At 49.5% G+C, this 11757-nt stretch overlaps 1 protein-coding gene across 1 annotated transcript in view; it reads right to left on the reverse strand.

Annotated features, from left to right (window-relative positions):
• Positions 1 to 645: 645 nt before the first annotated feature.
• Positions 646 to 11757, reverse strand: part of HTRA1 (HtrA serine peptidase 1) — a 53909-nt gene continuing 42797 nt past the window's right edge. The window contains exons 4-9 of the mRNA XM_003787097.3: positions 7687 to 7881; positions 6878 to 6910; positions 5548 to 5662; positions 4770 to 4827; positions 2992 to 3087; positions 646 to 1360 (exon numbers count right to left, since the gene is read on the reverse strand). Coding sequence (XP_003787145.3) covers positions 1192 to 1360; positions 2992 to 3087; positions 4770 to 4827; positions 5548 to 5662; positions 6878 to 6910; positions 7687 to 7881 — 666 coding nt within the window. The 3' untranslated portion in view covers positions 646 to 1191. The remainder of the gene's footprint in view (positions 1361 to 2991; positions 3088 to 4769; positions 4828 to 5547; positions 5663 to 6877; positions 6911 to 7686; positions 7882 to 11757) is intronic.

The raw sequence follows: 11757 nt of genomic DNA on the forward strand, positions 1-11757 counted from the left end.
TTTTCTTGGATCCAACTTCTCGAACTCTTGCAAAGTTTTCACGGAGATAAAGGTACCTACAATTGCTTTAGGCAGCACCTGTTGGGGGACGTGTAGATGGGAGACCTGCTCTCAACTCTCCAAGGTTTGAGGCCTAGTTCTCATTTCAGAACCCAGGATAATTGAGATCAGCTGTGGCCTCGTGCATTCTGGGGACTTACAACAGGCCCATTCTTGGATTGTGTCCTGATCTCCTAAACAGTCTCCCTTTCCACAAGAGACTGGCTCTCGACTGAAGCTCCAGGGAGGGAGGGCCTGCACCTGTCCTTCTCTGACTGGCCCACACACTTAGCAATGCTTGGCACAGTGCATAGGCCCAGAAAAATCTGTTGATTGGTTGCATGATAGATGGGGTTGACAGACTCTCCCTAGTTTGAAAAGCTCTGGATGCAAATGCACCTATTCTCAAATCCTATTCCATAAAGCCAGGGTGGCCAAGCACAGTCATTCATCACACTAGTGAATCCCATAAGATGATTTTGAGATAGCTCCTGAGATGCGACATGGGCAACGTGGTATAGTGAGGAGCCCCTGACGTCATCATTTCAAGATGCCAAACAGCTGTTGGCGGGAAAGGAAAAGAAGCACACCAGGAAGAAATATATGAAGAAGTATTTTAATAGCTCAAACTCAAGGTCATCGTGCTTCCAATTCTGAAGAGATTCCTAAAAGAGGTGACTCTGGCCTCCTCGGAAGCCAGCGTTCACCCACCCGTGGTCTCCGCCGCGCGTCAGCCTCTCCGGGTGCTGACTTGGAGGAAAGCGTAAACACACCCAGCCCCATTCCGGCTCCCACGAGGCCTTCCTCTCATCTATGCATTGTGTCAACTGCATTAGTTGGACTAAGATGATGATTCAATTAGAGGAGGAGACAAATGCTGACTGTCTAAGCAGGGACAGCCCAAGCTGGCAAGAAAAGCACACTGCGTACATGGGATACAGAAAGGCAGAGCTTCTGCCTGCGGATCTGCGACATTACATTTGTTTTGCCTGAAAACTATGGAGAAGGATTCTTTTGGCCAGGGAGCTTCCGCTGAACAAGCAGAATGGTGGTCAGAAGTCTTGGGTGTCCTATGCCACCAGCCCAGAGTCCTTATGCGTCGTCCACTGGAGAGTCTTTGAGGGAAACATGGAGTCCTGCTCATGCCTCTGCCTATGGGTCGATTTCTTCAGGAACCACCGTGATCATAATGTCTTCGTTGCCCCTGCGGACAACCATGTTCAGGGTGCTTTCCTTTTTAATGACGTCACTGACGTCATTGGCGGAGACTACTGACTGTCCATTGATGCTGATTATGACGTCATTTTCCTTGAGACCACCACTGCAACACAAAGGGAAACACAGTGGTCATATTTCCACTCCTCCTGCTCTGACTTTACATGGACAGAGACACAATTTAAAACCTAAACGTCTGAGTCAGTTACGGTGGCTCATACTTGTTATCTTGGCACTCTGTGAGGTCAAGGTGGGAAGATCACTTGAGCTCAGCGGTCTGAGACCATCTTGAGCAAGAGCAAGACCCCATCACTACTAAAAATAAAAATAGTAACCAGGCATGGTGGTGGGCACCTATAGTCCCAGACGCTCAGGAAGCTGAGGCAAAAGGATCACTCGGCCCTAGGAGTTTGAGGTTGCTGTGAGCTACAATGCCACTGCACTCTAGCTAAGGCAACAAGAGATTCTGTCTTAATAAATAAACAAACAAATAAATAAAGTGGAATTCTGGGTCCTTAAGTGCACCCTTTTGACTGAACCCAAATTTTACAGAACAAACCCTAAATTTGTTTTTAAAATAAAAGATCAACAAAAACACATTAATACAAATAAAATGATTTTATTAAAATAGAAGGTGACAGGTCCCTCACCCCTGGAAACCATCTGTGGATTGCATTTCCTTTTAAGATTTTTTAGGCTAAGTCATCAATAGTATCCACTGCAGAAATGCCTACCAGCCCTTGTGTGGCCCTATGACAGACTGAGCCTAGAGGGGGCTATACACCAGGGACCATCTACCATGTAGCATTACTGTGGCCAGCTGGCATGTAACGGGTCACAAATCAGGAGCAGTTCCTACAGGGATTCCTCCAGGGATGGGTAGAATGCTCAGAAATACTTCCTTCAGGTGGGTTGCCACTGTAACTGTCCCTTGTATAGGACAATACACTACACTGCTACGGTCCTCAAAGCTCCAGCACAAGCCTCTGCAATTTTTTTCTATTTAAGGGGCCAGACAGGAACTATTTCAGGCTATGGGTTCTGACAGAGCTCCTCAACTCTGAGGTCGTGGTATAAAAGCCACCAGAGACAATATTTCAGTGGACACTGAAATTTTAGTTTCATATAATTTTCATATCACAGAACACTATTCTTATTTGAGTTTTTTTTTTTTTCAATCATTTTAAAATGTAAAAAGCATTCTTAGCCCACGGGTCATAAAAAACCAGGCAGCAGGCCAGATCCAGCCCCCCAACCCCAACCCAGGGCATACATATCGTCCCCTGGTCTAGCATTTCTCTGTGGATATGATGGCAACACAGGTGACAAACACGATGGTTGGGGGAGCTGCTGCTTCTCACATTTCCTTAATGGCACCTGAGTTATTTTTCCAGAGGTATTGACAGATAAAGCCTAACCAGTAATAGACACAACCCAAGAAGATTCCAGGAGGAGGTGAGTCCCAAATCCCAGGACAGGATCACTTCTGGAGGTCTTGGGGACCCTGCTCCTTTACCTCTTTCTCCAGCCAGGCATCATCACAAATCCACCCCTGCTCTTCCCACCTGGGTGGTCCTAGTGGAGTGACCCCGCTGTGGATGAGTTCTGAGCTGTCCAACTGTGTTTGCCAAGGACCAATACAATCATCTCAGGCCATAGAAAAAGAACCTTGCTCCCTCCACTCTGCCCCCAGGAACCACAAGAATATTTGGAAAAGGGAAAATGACTGTAACTCACGCTTCCGCTGGGGTATCAGGAATGACTTCGATGATATACGCTCCTGAGAGCACGTCTGGGAAGTCTCGGTGCCGATCCTTCAGCTCTTTGGCTTTGCTGCTCAGGAGAAAATACACCCCATTAGCTAAGGAACAGACTCGCCCCAGACTCAGCCCTCACCAGGCTCCTTCTTGTCCCTGAGTCTAATATAAAATTCCCCCAGGAGTTTTGATTTTTTTGAGACAGAATCTCACCCTGTCCCCCTGGATAGAGTACCGTGACATCATTGTAGTTGACAGAAACCTCAAACTCTTGGGCTCAAGTGATCCTCTTGCCTCAGTTTCCCAAGGAGACAGGACTACAGGCATGAATCATCATGCCCAGCTAGTTTTTCTTTTTTTTTCCTTCTTTTTTTTTTTTTTTTTAAGTAGAGATGGGGTCTCACTCTTACTCAGGCTGGTCTCAAACTCCTAAGCTCAAGCAATCTGCCCACCTCGGCCTCCCAGAGTGCTAGGATTACAGATGTGAGCCACCTGCACCTGAATGATTCTACTTTAAAACTGATCAAAGATTCACCTGGGAACAGCAAGGGAAGTGTTTCAATCATTATTATTATTAATTGACTTATTAACAGCAGCCGGTTTGCAGCCCCAGCTCTGCTACCTTCTAGCAGGTGTTACCTTGGACAGTTACTTAACCTTGCTCTGTCTTCATTTGCTCCCCTGTGTAGTGACAGTACTCTACAACACAGGCTGTTGTAAGGATGGGATGAGGTCATCTCAGTAAGGCCCAGTGCCTGACACAGAGTAAGCATATGATAGTGGGGGCTAGTGTTCCCTGGCACTCACTGATCCGAGCTTGGCTGTACACCCAGGATGCCAGCACTGCTATGACAAGGAAACTGAGGCACTCAGAGGTCAAGTTGTTTCCAAGGTCACAAGGCAGGAAATACCAGAGCTAGGATGAGAACCCAGGAAGCAAGACTCAAGGCTAATGTCTTACCCTACACCTGTCTCTCCTAATTCCAAAGGTAAATAGGTATTGATGTCAGTCTTGACAAATCACCCCATTTGCTGGAGTGCTAAGAAAGCTGCCATCATTCATAATGTGTATCAAAATAGAGCAATATTTCCACAATTAGTTAATAATTCATTCATTATACTACCTGGCACATTAGTAAAACTGTTATATAGTCTGTTCTTTATGACAGTTTTAGCCATGCCAGTTGAGTCTATTACCAGAACTCGTAAGATTACGCCCGAGTTTTTCATCCATGTTAAAACACCAGGATGTTACCAGCCTGCCAAACCCAGGCTCCAACTTCCACCAGCTCAGGGAAAACAAGCCCATCGATCATTCATTCCCTGGTGCTGGGCCTGACCTGGCATTCCCAGAGGCACAGCCCACGTGCTGCAGATCTAATGAAAGGCAGGTGCTCTGGGGGCACTCCCAAAATGTGGGCTTCAACAGAACATGTGGGGAAGGGCAGGCATGAGCCAGGGTGAACCACCCACCCACCCCCTTGTGACTATTCAGGCCAGGCCTATCTTCAAAGAGAAGGGAGGAGTGCTCTAGACAGGAAGGCCTGCTGCAAATGAGGAAAATCAGCTCAGCACAAAGAAACAGAAGGCTAGCACCCTAACCCTAACCCTAATAATGCTCTTTCCAGCATTATTTCAAGTAGAAACTGAGACATCTTAAGGCAGCATAAGGTTTCTCTTTCATGGATGCCCTTGAGCGCCTTCTAAAGTTCAGGTTTATTGAAACGGAAGACACAGACATACATCTCATTTACCTACCTGGACGTGAGTGACATCATTCGGATACCAATATACTTCTTTTTGGTAATGGCTTTTCCTGTATGACAAAAGGACACAGAAGGTCAGCCCAGTTAGCGGATATGCAGAGGACACCAGAGCTAGAGGCCCAATCCTCTGGGCTGCAGTGTGAGGCCAGGGCTTGATGCTCCCAGCTAGGCTATGTCAAATCCACTGCCCACTCAGACCTCAGCTTAGAAGATGCTTCCCGGCCACTCTGTCTCCACTAGCTGCCCCCTAGTGGCCATAGCCAGCCACCCTGCTCCATTTTCTTGAGAGCACTTATTTACTCTCACGATATTATCTTACTCTTTTGTTCACTGTCAGTCCCCCTGCCCCAGCAGAACATGAACATCATTCCTGCAAGGGCCCCTGCTATGCCAGTGGATGGGTTGATAAACATTTGTAGAATGAAGGATCTCTCTGATCTCAAGCTTTCTTACCAGCAAAATAGGCCTAATAATTCCTACCTGACAAGACAAAGGCTTTAAATGACATAAATGAAGAATTAATTGAAATATCATACAGACATCACCTAGGATTCTGGGTGTGAAATTTCCAAATCGCAGCGGAAAAAGGGATAAACATCTGTGTCCTAATACCAGGGGCCTAATAACATGCACTTCTTTTCTTTCTTGATAGAGGACAGCTTGCCTGGCTCAGGAGCCTGCCCATTTTCCCTTCCCCAGATGTCCAAGAGGCAGCTGAGCCACAAGCTAGAACCTCCAGAGCCCCTGAGGTCGTGTGCACCTTGCTTTACCTTTGGCCTGTCGGTCGTGGGACTCAGTTAGGAACTTTTTAATCTTATCAGACGGGATTGCGAAGGAGATTCCAGCCGTCACTTTCAGAGTGTTAATACCAATCACGTCACCATCCTAAAAAGCAAGAAGGATACAGCGTACTGAATCATGAAGGTTTACTGGCAGGTGGGTGTCAAAATAGAGCAGAGAATTCATATGAAAAATGATTTTGAGCTATTTCAGAGAACAAGAGAGGACTGAAGGGAGACCGTCCCAGGGGAGGACAGTGAGCAGCTTCAGGGCACCGGGCAGGGCATGCCAGGTTCAGCCACGGAGGAACTGACGCTCACTCTAGGCCAGCACACAGCAGACACCTCGCCATAAAGCACAGTTTCAAAGTTTATTTGCTCCTTTCACAAGGAATGCATTTCCAAAACCCGTGGGTCCTTCAGGAGGCTGTCCATACCTTGTGCTTCTCCCATTTCTAAAGATCAGAAGATGACTTTGCTGATGTCAAGCAGAAACAACTGTAGAGCCTGGAGATGACATGCTTCTTTACCAGAAAAGTGCATTTCTATTCAGGCAGCAACCCCACCACACACATGGAGCAGGGGTGCACAGTTGTGCCTCGTTTTCTCCACTGAGAAGGGACAGCTGCCAGGAGAGTCTAAATCTCGCCTCATACACTTCTCATGGGCTCTGAGATCTCGATCCCTGACACTGAGGGACAATCTAAGAGGCACCAGCATCCTGGGCCTTGCTAAGATGGCCTCGATGTCATTGTCTATAAATGACCCCAGAGCTGCCCTCTGGCTCTGTCTGAAATTCCAAGGCTTCATTTTTTTTGCTGAAGTATTCAGCGCAGAAGTAAATGAAATCTTTGTGGGTGGGTAACTCCTCCTCATTCCAGCCAGGCCTTCAGGGAGGGTTCCTGGCCAAGGGAAGGAGTTCAGATGAGCCCAGTCAGCTCCCCTGGCAGCCTAGGAGAGACCTAATTTGGATGAGACCCATTCTTGTGACAAGCCAGCAATGGTGACACCTTCAACCTGAAGGCCTGTGCCTTTGCTAAGTCCTGCAGTGGGCCTGAACTTCACTTTACCTGTAATTCTGAAAGGCCTGTCTGTCCCCTGGCATGACATTTCCAATCTTCCACTCCAGCATGCCTTATTCTTTCCAGAAAAGATCAGTAGGATAATTTACAAGGACACAGTATATTCACAGAGCGCACTTTAAAAGAATTAGCTCTGGCAAGCTCGTGTTTGAAAAGAAAGCAAAAACATTTTTTAAAAAGACAGCATGTACACAGATAAAAATGAACAAATAACATACACAGGTATTAAAGGTTCTTACCAGGTTTACTAATGGGCCTCCTGAGTTTCCATACTGCAATTAAACAGAAGTGGGAAGGTTACATGTTCGTGTTGTAACATGGTCTGATCTACTTCCCCACCTGGCTGATTCCTGAGCGGGCCTAGACTGCAGGCCGTGGTTCTTCCCTGAGATGTATTACTGTCAACCTAAATTTGCTGCATAAAAATGATCTTAAATAATCTGCAGTAAGTTTTGGAGCTGAGCATGGTGGCTCGCACCTGTAATCCCAGCATGCTAGGAGGCTGAGGTGGGTGGATCCCTTGAGCTCAGGAATTTAAGACTAGCCTGAGCAAGATCAAGACCCCGTCTCTACTAAAAATAGAAAAATTAGCTGGGCATTGTGGTGGATGCTTATAGTCCCAGCTACTCGGGAGGCTGTGGTAAGAGGAATTGTTGAGCCTAAGAGTTTGAAGCTGTTGTGAGCTATGACGCCACACTGCACTCTGCCCAAGGCGACGCAGTGTAACTCTTTCTCTCAAGAAAAAAATAATGCCATACATGGTAAATGAAGCCCAGAGGCCCAGTGTGGTCTTCCAGAAGCACCTGAGCAGCTTCTCCCTGGGCCGAGGCTGGTTGTGCACCTGCCCCAGCATCACGCAGCTCCGATCTCCACACCCAACCCCTGTGCGACTTGGGCTCCACTGCTGGCACTGGAACGCAAATGGTTTGCTCTAGTTCCATTACTTCATGCAGATTGCAAAGAAATTGGAGGATAAACACCTGTGCTGACTCCAGTCCTCTGGCCAAACCCCACCCCATCCCCAGTGGTGGCAGGGACAGAGGCTCACATTGATGATGGCGTCAGTCTGGATGTAATCCATGTCTGAGTTCCGGAGCCCAAGCTCTTTGCCGCCTCGCTGGGTGGTGCTGACGATCCCGGTGGTGACTGTGTTTTGAAGGGAAAACGGGCTTCCGATGGCTACAACAAACTCTCCTGGCCGCAGCTCCGAGGAGCGGCCCAGCAGCAGGACCGGCAGCTTGCCCTGGAAGCACAATGGCTGGCGCTGCTGAGTGCGTTTAACTGAACCCGAGGGATAAAGGCACAGATCCCATGGAGTGCCAAGCAGGGACAGGGACGGTGACAGAGGCCATTCATTCAGATACACCAGGTCGGAGGAAGCAGCTCAGGACTAACATCCACAATTCTCATTCCCACACAACACAAGCAAACATCAAAGCCACAAGTTAAAGAAACCATATGAAGGTCACTGGAAGCCACTTGGAGGTCTCATCACATCTTGAAGCTGTTGGCACAGACTCACTCTGAAACCTCAAGGCCAGGAGACAGAGTTGATAAAATGGGTTTGGGGTTTGGGGCCCCAAGGAAAGACAGAATGAGTAGTCACCTTGGCGTATGCAGTGCAACCTGCTGAGCTCATCCCCCTATCATACACACACCTGTCTTCAGCCCTGGAGAGCAGGGAGCTGTGCGGCCTGGGAATCACACAGACTTGGTTCAGTGGGCACCTGCGTGCAGGGCGATGCTGGCAAAGAGTGAGGACGGAAGGTGGGGACACCAAGGCCTAAGACACCAAGACCCAAGATGTGGGCTCTCTCTTCTCCTAAAACGATCCCCCTCACCTACCTCTGCTCCCCAGCCCGAGAAGCCCTGATGCCCAGTATCCTCCAAGGGCCAAAAAAAGTTGGGAGTCCCAAACAACTCTTCACAACAAAATTAAGCCAGCTTCAGAGTCACTGGGGCTGAGACTCTGGGGAGAACCACACAAGGGGGTTTCCCCTGTCCATCAGCAAAGGTGCTGGGCCTTTAGGCCAGTACAGCATGTCTATGGTCAAGTGTGTAGACCTCAGGCCAGGCTGCACGACTGAGACCTGGGCCTGAGCTTATAAACACTCAAGTCCTCAGTTTTCTTACCAGGAAAATATACACCTGTCTTGTTGGTCTACTATGAGAATGAAGTGACTTAAGATCTGGGCAGCTCTATGAATAATGCCTGGCTCATGGAAGCTTCATCTAAGTGATGGCTAGTGGCATCAAGACTTAAGCCTGTGTAAACCCAGTGAGGAGAGCTATGCCAGCCATGCTCCCAGGAGCCAGTTCCTATCACCCAGCTGAAGCACAGGTCTGTCTGGACGGTGACCTTTTCCCCTTGGGGTCCCCTGAGGCTGGAGCAGGCAGGGCTGCTGGGGGGGAGCAGCCCCCCACGGCCCCATGTACCTCTAACTCATTGGCAGCCAGCAGCACAGACGCGAGCACAGCATGTTTACCCTGGGCCTGGGCCAGCAGCCCCTGCCAGGAATGACCTCAGTGCTCAGTGTGCAGGGGGCGGGAGCAGGACTGCCTATGTGCACCCGGCCACACAGGGGGACGTCTACTGGGGACACTGCCATTCTTCAGGACCAGGCTGGCTAGAGAGACGTATCTTTCTCGGAGGCCTTTGGGGCACAGGCTGATGGGGCTGGGGCAGCCTGGCTGCCCAAAGAAAGGGAGATGCAAGGCTGGAGGTCCAGCTCAAAGCCAAGAGAGGGGGCCCAGCCCACCTCCACTCAGCCACAACCTGGAAGCCACATCAGAAAATGATGAGGCAGGACTGGTTGTGGAGAGCTTTCTTGGTTGTTTTCTCAAAGACAGGATCTCACTGTGCTGCCCAGGCTGGACTTGCATTTCTGGGCTCAAGTAATCCTCCCACCTCAGCTTCCTGACCAGCTGGGACCTTGGGCACATACCACCATGGGCCTGGCTTCACTATGGAGATTTTAATTTGCATTTAGCCCATTCACATCACTGTTACCCACCTATGCCTCCTAGGAGGAGAGCCTGACCCAGGCTCTGTGTCTCAGAAAGTCCTAAAGGCAACTCTCCATCCAGCTCTTCTTTCCACAGTCTGAGCTTAGACGCAGAGGATACTGGGAAAAACTCGCTGTGAGGACAGAGGGGAGAGGCCCCAAACCCGGGAGCCTGCACGCCGGCCATCCACACTCCCAAGGAGGGCCCGGCCTTCAAGGACATTGCCTGCTGCCCACCACAGGGCCCAGAGCACCCTTTGAACAAGCCTGGCTCAGGTGACCATACTCAGGGCTTGGGCAAGGTGGACACCAGTGACACAAGCCCAAGAAGTGTCCTCAAGAACCAATCCTCCTTCAAACACAGAGGATGAAACATGGACACGTAAGTGGCCATCCAGTTAAACCTACACCGATGGACAACTCCAATCATCATCTTCACATTTTTATTCCTTCAAACATTTCCTAGGTTATGAAGCAAGTAGATACATATGGGGGTGGCAATAAACCCTGGATTTCTGAAAAAGGAATGAGCCTTCTGGCTGCCAGAAGTAAAACACTTTCAGGACAACCTTAGGAATTAGGGTATATTTCCCTCCCCCTGTTTTATGGATGTGGAAACTGAGGCTCAGAGATGGACAGAATACTTAACAACCAGTGAGCAGCCCAGCTAGACAAGAGAAGAGGCATCCCAGGTCCCAGACCTGTACTTCCAGTACATATTAACCTGGAATTCTAATTACGGCCAGAAATCTCTGCAAGAGAATGACATGTTGCAGAGATGTCACCCAGGCCAGATTTACAGCTGTCTCTGAGGTCAAATTGCCTTTGGGGGGCCATTTGGCCACAGGTCCCTGCAGGTGTCGGCTAGATGCAGGAGCACCAAGCCCTTCAGCTCATTTCAGACCCAAGGGGTGCTCATTTCCAGCCGAGAGCCCCACCTCAGGCTGTCTGCTTGGCAGCTATACTTCTGCTGGCCACATTCCTACTTGGTAATTGAGCACTTAATTCCATAGCTGTCTAGACATTCACTCCACAGTGGGGTCTGGGGAGATCCACTGCAGATTCCGCTGGAAACACACAGGGATGCTGCAACCTTGACTTGCAGAGGGTGTGAAACCCTGCAGGGTCCACTCATTCTTAGCCTAACATCCCTCTCTGCTGTCACAGGCTGCTTCTCGAGCTGCCCACATCAAAGCATCTCCAGGCTCCTGGTACAGACACGCTGTCTGAATCTGCCTTTGAAGTGGCACCAGCCACAGTCATCCTGAAGGTGCCATCCCCTTTCCTCTGGGCAACCTCAGCACCTCCTTGGAGCCTCGCAGTGTGCCTGGAAGTAGCTGAGGCAAACACCCATCCTCCACCACAGAGGAGAAAACAATGAAAGAGGAGGGGGAAGGGTGCATGTGGGTCCCAGACCTCATGCCAGATTCTTAAGCTGCTGGGAAAACAAAATACAAACTGGGTATGTGCACAAAAGCAGCAAGGTAGCAAATGCAAACCACTGAGGACACACGTCTCAGAGCCCAAACGGAGACCTGCGCCCTATTAGGAGAGCCCAGAGCTTGTGTTTAGCCCAAGTCCTTCTGCGATGACAGAAATTCTACAGTGAGCCTGTCACACACCAATTCTCATGATCTTAGGAGGGGGGATCCCGGGGGACCAGAAGAGAAAGGACATTGGGTATGAAAAATGTCCCCTTTCCCCCAGCCTGCATGTGACTCAAAAAAGTTAAAGGGTGTCCTCACAACAGAGCTAATGGGAGAAGGACTTTAAGGGCACCCAAATCCAACAGCAGCCTGTGAGCTCGGGCAGGTGTAGAGCAGCTCAGGTGAGGGTGTCAGCAGATGTGGGTGTGGACTCTACCTTCTCCCCGGGTCTACACAGTAAATCACCAAACACTCGCCATCTGCAGGCACTAACCATGTAGTAGATTTAATGCTAAAACTTGGAAAAGAGCGTTCCATAGTACGATTAAGGAAGACTCCTGGCGGCTCGGCGCCTGTGGCTCAAGTGGCTAAGGCGCTACCATGTACACCCAAGGTGGCAGGTTCAAATCCAGCCCGGACCCGCCAAACAACGACGGCAGCAACCAAAAAATAGCCGGGCGTTGTGGC

This window comes from Otolemur garnettii, unplaced genomic scaffold (assembly GCF_000181295.1).
Source record: "Otolemur garnettii isolate 467f Iridium unplaced genomic scaffold, OtoGar3 scaffold00021, whole genome shotgun sequence".
NCBI lineage: Eukaryota > Metazoa > Chordata > Mammalia > Primates > Galagidae > Otolemur > Otolemur garnettii.